This window comes from Camponotus floridanus, unplaced genomic scaffold, assembly GCF_003227725.1.
Source record: "Camponotus floridanus strain SB8 unplaced genomic scaffold, Cflo_v7.5 scaffold54, whole genome shotgun sequence".
NCBI lineage: Eukaryota > Metazoa > Arthropoda > Insecta > Hymenoptera > Formicidae > Camponotus > Camponotus floridanus.
In genome coordinates, this window is record NW_020229703.1 from 313,659 (window position 1) to 326,109 (window position 12,451).

The 12,451-nt window shown below is 25.0% G+C and overlaps 1 protein-coding gene across 2 annotated transcripts; it reads right to left on the minus strand.

Annotated features, from left to right (window-relative positions):
* Positions 1–4,215: 4,215 nt before the first annotated feature.
* Positions 4,216–10,251, minus strand: LOC105257386 (protein takeout). Of its 2 annotated transcripts, XM_025412665.1 has the most exons (7): positions 9,881–10,251; positions 9,068–9,159; positions 8,151–8,243; positions 6,001–6,151; positions 5,125–5,258; positions 4,840–4,989; positions 4,216–4,371 (listed from the first exon to the last, which is right to left on the minus strand). In XM_025412665.1, exons 2-7 carry the CDS (start codon positions 9,096–9,098, stop codon positions 4,223–4,225), a joined length of 708 nt encoding a protein of 235 aa, XP_025268450.1. In that variant the 5' UTR covers positions 9,099–9,159; positions 9,881–10,251; the 3' UTR covers positions 4,216–4,222. The 2 variants fall into 2 exon arrangements, with proteins under 2 accessions (XP_025268450.1, XP_011266272.1); XM_011267970.3 differs by lacking the exon at positions 9,068–9,159 and having other exon boundaries at positions 9,881–10,249.
* Positions 10,252–12,451: the final 2,200 nt, after the last annotated feature.

A 12,451-nucleotide genomic window follows, 5' to 3' on the forward strand; every position in this document is an offset into this window, starting at 1 on the left:
TCAAAATGTGAGAGCGAAACGTTGGGTTTATTTTTTTTTCTTCGATGTAAATTGCATTATCGCTTAGTACTCAATACATGACGTTGCTTCAACAGCTGATTTGGCTCGGATATTGACTTGTTTTTATTATTTTCAATTTATAATAATTTTGCGGAGAATACTGTGTTTCGTTCTTCAACGATATGCAGGACAGATTACACAATAATCCTCGACTAACTGTTAATACAATGCACAGCCGTGTGCTTAGTGTCGAAGGTTAAACGCCATCGATCGTCATCTCGGCTTCATCGCAACGTCTATCAACTTTTGTTACTTTGCAGTCTGACGGTATCATCGTGAAACCATCTAATCTCAGATTAGCACTCGAGGTAGAATTTCAGATGGACGATTCTTCCGGGTAGAACTACCACTAAGTTTTCGATCCTCTCAAAGGGTTAAATGTATCGCGAGAAAAACAGGACCTCCGCGAACGCGATGATGCAGGGCAATGTTGCTTCCTCTTCCCATCGCGATCTCCGTTTCCTCGGGCAAAAAAGTGACCGCGGCGGCGGCATCGCAATCGCCGTCGTTCTACAAGGTATGCTAAAGCTAAGCGCAAGAAGCGGTGACGGAGGCGGCCGCGGTCGGTCTCTCGGGCAACCTCGAAGGTGGAAGGAAGCGGCCAAGCTAGGCGTGAGTCATCGAGGCGAGACAAGATCTCGGGTAAGGAGGCGGCCTTGATGTCGCGAAACTGTTCGCGATATCGGAACGCCGACTCCGATCGTCGTTGTCGCACGCCGATACTCTATAAGCCGCTCCAAGGAGGATTAGGCTAAATCGAAGCACTATATAGAGTGTTCAAGGAATACTGGAAATTTCTCTCTACCGCAGATTCCTAGTATTTGGACTTTACCTGACTACATAAGGATGTCTTCTCAATTAATCCGCGGACGCCATATGTATACACTTAACAAGTAGAATTGGAAAGTTCAATAAATAGTTTGATTTTGTATATTTTTGCTATTTCTTTCACGTTTTGCTAATTTATATAAGAATGGATTAATTTATTGTTAATATTTAGAAATATTAGAGACAAAAGAGTTAACTAGTGATTTAAAGAAATGTTGGACAAAAGTTTTAGAAATTATTTAAAAATATTGCAGAGAGAACGATGGTATACAAAAAGATTTTTATTGATATCAAGAATCAAATGCAACACTTCGTGTTTAATGTCATACTATGTAATTGCGGCGTATCTGATCTTGAATCTTAATGAGCACGATATTTTAATTTGGAAATGCGCCATTTGAAGACTGTACAATCGAATTCGAATGTGTTATCTTGAAACGTCCGATCTCCGATCGACGAGTTTAATGACCCGGACAGTGAATTAAAAAATAATGAACGTGTTTTTCAAAAATAAACAACGTGTCAGTAACCGATGTATTCTGGCAATGTTTTTCAATGTCTGTAAATTGCAATTGTATGCATATAGGGACGCGAAATTGAAGCGACAAATGCATTTGGCAGTTTTTTTATTCGATAAAAATGGTCATATGCAAATTGATAAGCGAAAATATGTGTCATGAAGAAATTAAAAAGAATCGTGTCTGAAATTAACCGAATCAAACATTGATTAATAGTTTTATATATTTCATATTTTAATATTTTTTTTAAAGATTGTTTTACATTAAAATTAACATTTTATTTATGTAAGGAAAATATAGAGAACTGAAGAAACTTAGAGAATTAAAAATCTTATTAGTATAACACAAAAGTTGTAATATTTATATTATTATATTATATTATTTATTTCTCATCTGCTTTAATTAGCATTACTAATTTGTCTATTCGTGCTGCTGCGCTTTGCGCTTCTAATAATATTTATGCAGAAATCACAATTTTTTAAATTATAGCTGTATCAAGCGAAATTATAATTTAAACGTTATCATTTTTTGACTCGAGCAATGCCTAATTTAATATGAGCTCATTTTTACAACAATGTGATTTAAAGACTAGATTACTATATTTCTATTATATATCAAATCGTAGATATAAATGTAAAGAAATGTTTGTAGCTTTACATGCCGATATATGCCGGAAAACACTTTAACTGCCTACGGAGCGGCAGACAATCGTTTGTTGCTAGTCTTCCGCGGCGTGTTGTGAAATCGTCATCGTTCTCAGTGCTAAATATGATAACGACGAGGTGGCTGCTATTAGCGTCTTTTCATGCCGATTCATTTGCGATATGAATAATTTAACATGAGTCCAACATTGAGAAAAATCAGAAAAAGATGAGATGTGTACAAGCTTAAAAATTAACTTTTCAACAAATAGTCAAATAAAATAGAAACTTTCATTATAAAATGTGGACATTTTAAAAATATCTGGTAAATAAATATATAAATATATAAATCTGGTAAATATATATTTATATATATATATATATATATATATATACAGATTAATAAATAATTAAAATAATTAAAGTTTTTAAGGCGACAAAAATATCAAAAAAAAATAAAAAAAATAAAAAATTATAAAAATATATAAATTCCTAAATAAATTAAAAGTTTATCTATTAAACGATTGATTTACCACAGACCCTTTTGTTATGTTAATTACTCGGATCTGCAATTTGATTATTTTATTGTATCTTTTCAATTATATTTAGATAATAGAAAAGTAGAATTGTAAAACATTGCTAACAAAATATATTTAACTGTTATTAAAGAAATAACTATTCGTAAAAAGCACGAAAAGATACTTTATAATTTGGATTTCTGTCACACATGTATACTTCGATTTCTATTTGATTAAATATGAATAAATTATTCGAAATATCTTTTCAAAATCTATCACCATATAATATTATTTAACATATATTTGAGATAATTAATTATCAATCATTTTATAGTATTAATTATTTCGCAATATTTCGAAAATCATTTATGTATAGAAAAGAAATTCGACAAAATATCTCACATTACTATCTTATTGCTTGAGTATCGCCGTGCAAATGACAACACGTTAGACATCTGTGACAACATATGTTGAATAGAATCTGTATATCTTATATTTTAAAATAACTTTAATAAATAAATTATTCCCGCGAATAAAATTTATCGATTATTCGAAGAACTTATTTCCTTATTTTTTTTAAATTTAAACTGTGCAAATGTTTCTTACGGTATAACAATTTAAAAGAAAAAATTTTACACACACACACACACACACACATATATATATATATATATATAGAGTATTGTTTTAGGAACAATTAAAAATAAAGATTGGCCTTATATAATATATATATATATAAGGCTAAGAGAGAAATTTTATTTTTAATTGCTCCTAAAATAAATTAAAAAGTCATTGCAATTCGAACAATTAATAAACAAGATTGCAACATATACATATGTACTTATGCGCCCACTGTGTGTGTGTGTGTGTGTGTGTGTGTATGTGTGTGTGTGTGTAAAACTGCTATATACGAATTATTTTGATAATTAATATTTGATTAAAAATTAATGATTTTAATCGTAAGTTCCTTATTTGTATTTAAAAGATGAATGATATCGCACGAGAACTAACATGTTTTTTTTTTAAGATAAAATTAAAATCTCACATATTTGTATATATTTTTCGTGTTCCGAGCAATTTTTTTAGAGGGCAACAATTTTATAATGATGGAAATTATCAGAATATATTATACTATATGTTAATAGAAGCAATACAAACTATAAGCAATCGAAAAAATGATGCTTTCTACATTAATTTTTATAAATTATGTACTGTGAGTTATAGTTAAGTTTTTCAAATATTACAAATATTTAGTATTAATTTTTTGTATTTTACTGTATGACATAGATTTTAGGAAATATTAGAAACATTTTTATTCTTATAAATTATACATGTATATATATATATATATATATATATATACATATATATATATATACATATATATATATACATATATAATTTATAAGAATAAAAATATGTTTCTAATATTTTCTATCAAATATTTCTATATAAATATATATATATATATATATATATATATATATATATAATGCGTACACGCATATAATCAATAATTGCTTATTTCGGATGTTATAAGCATCGCACATATATTCATCTTTTGGTACATTAAATATTTTTTTTCTTAATTATTTTATAAAATTATTTAATTAAAAAAATAATTTAAAATTTTATAATAAAATACATGATTATTGATCTACATAAAAATCTTGTTCATTGGCACACGGGTGAAAATATCATTAGTGATTTTAGTAAAAATCAGACCGAAAGTTTCTTCATAAGCAGCTTGAAGTTCCTTGAAAAGCACATCGGCATTCGTATTGATGAATTTATTTATTTCCTCATCTATAATTAACAAAAGATAAAATTAATGAAAAATTTAGAAAGAAATATATGTGAGATTCTTCTCTTGCTCTCTCATTAAATTAAAAAGAATTATTGCTAGATATAAAACTACACATGTTATTGCTAGATATAAAACTACAAATTTATAACATTTTTATGGACAAATCTTTATCGATGGTAGATAAATGTCATAGATTTTAGCTTTTTGTTCTTTTCTCGACATTTGCAGTTTTTATATTTCAACTTTCAAACCTACTTTATAAAAAAATATTTAAAATTATTTAAAAATTATTTAAAATTGAATATTTTTTTTACAATAATCGATACTATTAATTCTCAAAATATTAATCCTTTTTTTGAATCAGTTTGCATTTATATTAATATATATAAATTTATGGTATTTTGTTTCTATTTTCAAATTATAAAGTAATATTTTTTCTTATTTTAGACCTGATTAAGATACAATACCTAAGAAAGTATTTCCACTCATGATATTATCAAAGTGCAATGTTATGTGTTTGGGAGTAAGCGTGACTAAATATTTAATTGCTCTCAAGTAGGTTTCCCCATCCTTCTGGAACTTCTCAAAACGTATATCACTTGTTGTCGTCAAGTTATCTGAAAAAAAGAAACACCGCATATGTGCAATAGATTCTTTTGCCTTCGTTAATAAAGCATTTGTCATTAAATCATATGTACATATATGTCAGAATATTGCAAATCCAATTTACAAAAATGTATTCTGATATTTACACATAGTTATATTGCATCTACCCTCTCCTTGTATTGGCAATAGCAGAATCTTGCCTTCAATTTTATAATCGGCAACAAAATCCACTTGAGGATTAAAAGCTAACGACTTGAATATTAAATTATCCCAATCTATCCTAAAGAAATAAAAATTTTATTATAATTACATGACCGCATTAAATATTACACACATACACACACACACACACACACACACACACACACACACACACAGAGAGAGAGAGAATGTCCTTAACCATCCGTAATAGATCTTTAAAAAAAGGAAAGTGGATTTTATCAATCGTTAAAATCTTGATAACTAAATTAGATAACATTCTATGGTAATATTTTCCGTGTTCAATTTTCAATTTTCAGTGTCGACTGGAAGTGGACTATCCAGACCGAAAGTTGAATTTTTTAAATGATACTTTTTATAAATTCGGATTTTTCGGTGACAAATAAAAAAACTTTTGTCGTACACATTTTCTTCTAATGCTCTCGTAAGGAGGAACATTCTGTATATAATCTGACATTTATTAAAAATTACAAATAATTTGCATTAGTATAATTTATCCTTAAATATAAAATACAAATAAATTTTTTAATTCCGTTAGCCAATATATCTCATAATTAAAAATTTTTAAATAAATTAATTATATAATTCTTTATTTGCTATAGAATGTGAATCAAATTTTTAATTTAAAATACACCCATTGTAAATTAATTATATGTGTGATTTCTTTTCTTTTACATAATATTTATTTAAAATATGCATTTTCGGGTATATGCATTGATCGATTTTATATTTTATATCAATAGTACAATAGATAGCATGCGAGAAATGTAATAAAAGTTACATTATTTTTGAAAGTTACATACTGATAATTATAGATTTGCAATCCTTTCGTTAGTCCATGCAGTTTAACATTCTGATATTCTTGTTTGAGTGACACCGAACCTTGAGTTTCGCCGATTTTCACACTGTTGATCGTCAGTGGTTCAATAGGCAAGATTTTGAAGTCTTTCAAACCTAAACATATAATAGGCATTCAACATGTGAATTCAATGTTCATTTCTTTATTCATTTCAGTGTATTATAACTACACTTTACCGTAGCATCAAATGTAATTTATATAACTATTTCAAAATAATATTTTCAAAATTAAAAAATATGCAAATCATAGGAGATAAATTAAATGATTAATGAAAACCAAAGCATCATCTTATTTCGTGTTTAATTGTAACAAAATGGGGAAAATGATTCAAACGTAATCTTGTATGTATCCTAATTAGAATGTACTTTGGAATCATTTTATAAACAAAGAGAGTGGAATGGATTAATAATTCCTAATTCTTAATTTTAAGTTCACGATGCGTTAATTCATTTTATTTTTTTTTTTATTTTGAAATGAAATAATTCCAATTTTCTTATATTTCTAATTCTGTTTTAATATTTATTTCTATTTCTAATGTTTTCTTTACTTGATATTTAATTACTTTAATTTATAATTAGCTAAATATGCAACAAATATTTAAGATACTTTATAAAAATACTTCAAAATTAATATAATTATTATATTTATAAATAACAAAAATTAGAAATTAAATATCATTATATAAATATTATTATTATATCAATATCATTATATAAATATCAATAAAACGTAGAATATTACATAATCATCGCATTTATTAACAAATAGGTTAGATTATATTGACTTTAGTCATAGACTTTAGTTTTAGGTAATATTGACTTTAATCTTAATAATAAACTTGAAAAAAGTAATAACACTGTAAATAACAGAACTATAATTCAATGTTGAGATAATGAAATAATAGTGCAAGATTAGTTATAATAATTGATATCATTTCAACATCGATTCAATAAGAATTTCAATTTTATTCCAATGATTTCATTCGATTTTCAACGTTAATCCAATATCATATTAACTATATATTTTTTTGACTAGGTACATATTTCTAAATCTTTATCGGAACAGTTAAGTTTTTTGTTTTCCGATCTATTTTTTCTCTGAAGAATGCAAGTCATTAAAATATGTAAAAATTATATTATCTCTGATAAACAACTGAGTAATACTCAATTACTTTAAACGAGAAGCAATTGTGTAATATACATAAAATATCCTTTGAACTTTTTTTTATTCGATGAATACATAAAATTATTTATAGATTTAAATAATTTTTAAGTGTTTCCTTCAAAGCTGTTGATGTTTCATCAATAGCATATCAATATAAATATTTATAATCTTCAATGTATATATTTATAATTTTTTTATTAAAATATTAAGTAAGAAAAAATATTCTTGTAATCTCGAGACAACGTTCACACATAAAATATCATTCGATTCTATTAAATCTTAAGAGATTTCAATGAATCATTACATGTTTAAAAAAGTAGAACAGTACAGGATAGATTGTTATTGTAAGAATGCAAAAAATAACAGTTTAAGATGGCATTAAGAATTTGACAAATTTTTTGCAAGATTACTGGTTTATCGCGATACTGAATTGATGAGCTAATAAATATCTTTCGCGTTAAGAAATAACACAATAAAATAGTTTATTAAAAAATAAAACATTCTAATTAATTTTTAAGTATAATTAATTAAATTGTATAGAAGTAAGATTTTATTTTTTCACCAATAATTTCGTAATAATTATTAATGCATTTTAAAATTTTACGTCGAAAGATTAATCTCTGATTTATGAAAATATGTTAATATAAGATAAAATATACAATTTTGATTTCATATCTTATATTCATGAATCAAACTATTATTACGGAAAAGAAAATGTAGAATTATATTTCTGAATTATATATATGAATACAAAAGATCGGAAAATTATAAAGAAAATATATTAAAAAATAATTTGAATATACACATTTTATTCATTTGCCCTATAAATTCTTAAACCATGTTGCATGATTTGTAAAGTTTGTCTAATTCGTAATATTTTATTTTGTGCGTGCATGAATGATATATGTATAAAAACTAATGCATATTTACCTTCGGCCAATGAGATAACTGCATCTCTGGCGGCATTCGCGATGCATTCTAATACTTTCGGGTCTGACCTCTTGCACAGCTTGAAACTACTAGCTGTAAGGTAGAAAGAAAGGGAGAAAAATATTGCGTGTAAGTTGTTATATAACTGACTGCATTGCTGCAGATCCAATAAAATCCGCGCGCTCACTCGATCTTTAGACGGTTGTTGACTTTCTCTTTAAACCTGCACGCGTGTTAATTTCGGGTCGATGGTATTCAAACAATCTGGTCATGAACAAAAATTCAATAGATTTTCACAGTACAATTGAAAATTCCGAATATAAAACGTAATAGAGCATTTTGATTAGAATGATTTAGATATTGTATTCGAGAAAATTGCATATATTAATTCATCTTCTTCTTGTCTTTCTTAAGCAAACATTGACTTGAGACTTGTTATTTTTATGAGAAACAAATGTAAAATATTATTCAGATTAATACAATAATAATTAATTCATTAATTCATTAATTAATTTATTATAGAATTATTATCATTATTGTAATATATTATTATAAGAATTAATTTATAAATAAAAGTTCATATTAATTTATTATTCAGTATTAATTTTGGTATTATAATCAAACTTCAAATTTAAAAATAATTTAATAATCTTCAAAAAATCAAATATAAACATTTCTTTCTTTTATGAAAATATAGAATAAATACTTTACATTTCTTTTTCTTTTTGCATATGACAGAAAAACTTTTCTTTTCATCTTTTTCTTTCTTTTCATATATACAGAAACTTTAATGTTATCCAGTTTTATTCCCGATTTTTCTAATTATTGATTATAAAAGAATTAAATTATTAACTTGCTATTTGCGAAATTACATTACGAAAGATTTTTAATGATTAGATTTGGGATAATATACATACATGATAGTAAAATATTCCAATTGTGCAACATGTTGTAATTCTTTAGTACCTAATCATTGCTTTTCGTGTATTTAAGTGTGATTGGTTATTGCCTGTTTCAAACAAATTCGATTCAATGCAATTTTAAATTATGACATAACATAGCTATAATTTAAAAGTGTGCGAATGAACTTATGGATATATGATAATTAGATATTCTAATACACACTTTTATTACTATTGTGTCCATTATATGTCGATACTAATGTTGTACTCATTAGTTTATTATGATTCAATATTATTGTGTATAGTGTTTTAAATTATCACAATAAATAAATCTGATATGTAAAGAAAATGAGAGAAAGGCATAAAAGTAAATTCTTAGCGATAATTTTACAATAATATAACATAATAAAATAAAATATCGCACATTATAATATCAAAATGAAATAATCTATAAAATAATAGAGAATTTAAATTATTAAATGCAGTCACATATACGGTAAAGTTGCAAAACTTGACTGTAAATAATGTATAATAATGTTTTAATATCATCATAATTATACTTTTTACAGTATCTTGCATTAAGCTGTATTTTCCTAATGAAAGTACATATAATATATTCATACAAACTACACACACAGGCTCGAAATATATTGTCCCCAACATTTTATATTTTTAAAGAGACAATTTCTAAGTCTATTAATATATGTATTAATTTAATTTGTATATTTGATAATATATTTGACGATATCTTGTAATACATATAAAATATTATTCTTGAAAAAAATGATTTATAATATCAATAACGAGAAAATATATTTAATTACTTACGCAATTCTAACGTTGTCGTGGTTGCAACTACCGCGAACAAGAGTATAATTATTGTTTTCATTATTCCTGAATAATGTCTTTTGTTGATACACTTACAGCATCGGCTGAAAGTAAGAAAAAAAACAACTTCTGTGGGAGAAAATGTTCAATGATTGTCAGATATGAACTGGGAGACATGGACAATCCAGGCAGTGTATTTAAGCACCGTTCACCCCACCATGATCCTGTAGTGGACATCTGTATATCTGTATACGTATGTACACATGCGGTCAGGGTGAGAAAGTGGATAGTGACTTATTCATTTAAACGACAATTTAATCAATAAGAGATAGAACTAATTCAATGACTATACGAAATAGAAACAGTATCATTTGATAAAAAATATATACAAATATATATGTAAAACTATACATGTATATGTATGTATATTTATTTGTAATCGAATATATTGAAGATTCTATCATTTTTTATAATCGTTAAAAGTTATATATATTAATATTTACAAGAAAATATTCATCAAATTTTCAAAAGTATACGAGAAACATGAGATTATTTTTAATTGTTTAATATTGCTGTTTTTTGAAGTATCTTGCTAATTGTTTAATTGTAAATAATAATTGTAAATATCAATTGTAAATATCATTGTAATAATAATTGTAATAATTGTAAATATCAAGATTTCATTGAAATTTATCTTACACAGTTTTTAATAAATTGTTAAGGTTGTTACAACAAGTCTTAATATTCGATGACTTAAATCGCATATTGAATATTCTTAGTCATTGATATTTTGATTATGATTATTTGAATATTAAAACATTTTTTTATAACAATCTTATATAACACTGAATAGAATCACAGTTATCACAGTTATCACAGAATTTTTAATATATATTCAACTGCAAATACATATATATATATATACATATACACGCATATTGAATATTCTCAATTATTTTTGATATGAATATTTGAATATTAAAACATTTTTTAATCTTATATAACACTGAATAATTACAAGATATCATAGAATTTTTAATATATTCAACTGCAAACACACACACACACACATATATATATATATACATACACACCGTGTGATGAAATAATCATAACATCAATATTTGAAACGATTTAAATACATAATTATTCATAAGGAAGAGAAGTTAGAGGAATTATAAACATGTTATTGTCACGTACATTGCTGCAAATGAATTTTCTCAGAAATGTTGAATTTATAAGGTAAAACTATATTTTCAAACTCGTATGCTTTGTTGAATCTGAATGTTAATAGACATTTAATATTGACATATTTCCTTATGTTATGACGGTCCTTTAAAATAGCGAATAAATTAACATGAATTGATTCGAATAAATTGCAATTTCATGAATCGGTATAGATTCGGTTTTTGAAAAAGCGATTTAGAAGAAATTGTTTCTTAAGAGAGCAGAGAAGAATTGTTTTACATCAATTATAATTTATATTTAGTTAAACATGCATTTAAACGTATGTATTCAATCAAGAATTTTTTTATTACATGTTAATAATTATCTTTAAAAATTAAATACAATGTTTGTAATTTAAGGTATATTATTATTTATTATAGATGATATAAAATAAAAATATTAATTAATCGATTAAATCGATAAATAACATGAAATGTTTGATGTGCTTTTATTATATTGAGATTATATGTTAACTGTTCAATATATATTTACGTAAAAAATAAGACTAAAAACTATGTTTTATTATTATTGTATTTTAATTATTTTTTTTATTAACACGTTATTCTATAATATCGTTAAAAACATAAACAGTTATATACTTTTAATTTTTATTTCGCCGAGAAACAATTTTTAAATTATAAAGATTACATACATATTTATATATTCACTTCTCTGCAATATTTGAAAAATTTATTTAGCCTAATTATTAAAAATGAATAATCTATTATTTTACCGAACAAAAAAATAGACTTAACTCATAAACTATTTTATAAAATGTCAAGGCCATTGTCGAATTCTCTTTGTAATGTAATATTATAATTTACAAAGAGAATTCGACAATGGCCTTGACATTTTATAAAATAGTTTATGAGTCAAGTCTTTCGTAAAAGACTTATGTAATGCATTTAATTTAAAAATTATTGACACGAAAAAAAGGAAATAGATATCATATCATATTTCTATGCAAATAAATCAGTATTAATTTTAAATAAAATGTTAAGAGTATACATTCAATATTTACAATTCTTGTTATTCCTTTACATTTGCATTTTATTTCTATTTTGTTTATTTTAAAATAAATGAATAATTAGTACATAGCTATTTCTTTTGCGCGAAATTTTATATATATATATATATATATATATATATATATATAATATATAGATGTCATTATAAAACTAATTTTATTAAGATATAAATAATTTAGACATATGCAGTTTATAAATCCTAAAATAAGTTTGTATGAATGGTCGAAAGTAGGATTGCATATATCACATTATATTACAAATAAAGTGTCAATTTAAGAGACAAATATATATTTTCATACAAATTATATATATATAG

Coding starts and splice junctions, on each gene's coding strand:
- LOC105257386 (XM_011267970.3), bottom strand. CDS start 9,941: ATGAAAACAATAATTATACTCTTGTTCGCGGTAGTTGCAACCACGACA. Junction 6,152..8,150: donor AGTTATCTCATTGGCCGAAG/GTAAATATGCAT, acceptor TTATATGTTTAG/GTTTGAAAGACTTCAAAATC. Junction 5,259..6,000: donor TTGCAAATCTATAATTATCA/GTATGTAACTTT, acceptor TTATTTCTTTAG/GATAGATTGGGATAATTTAA.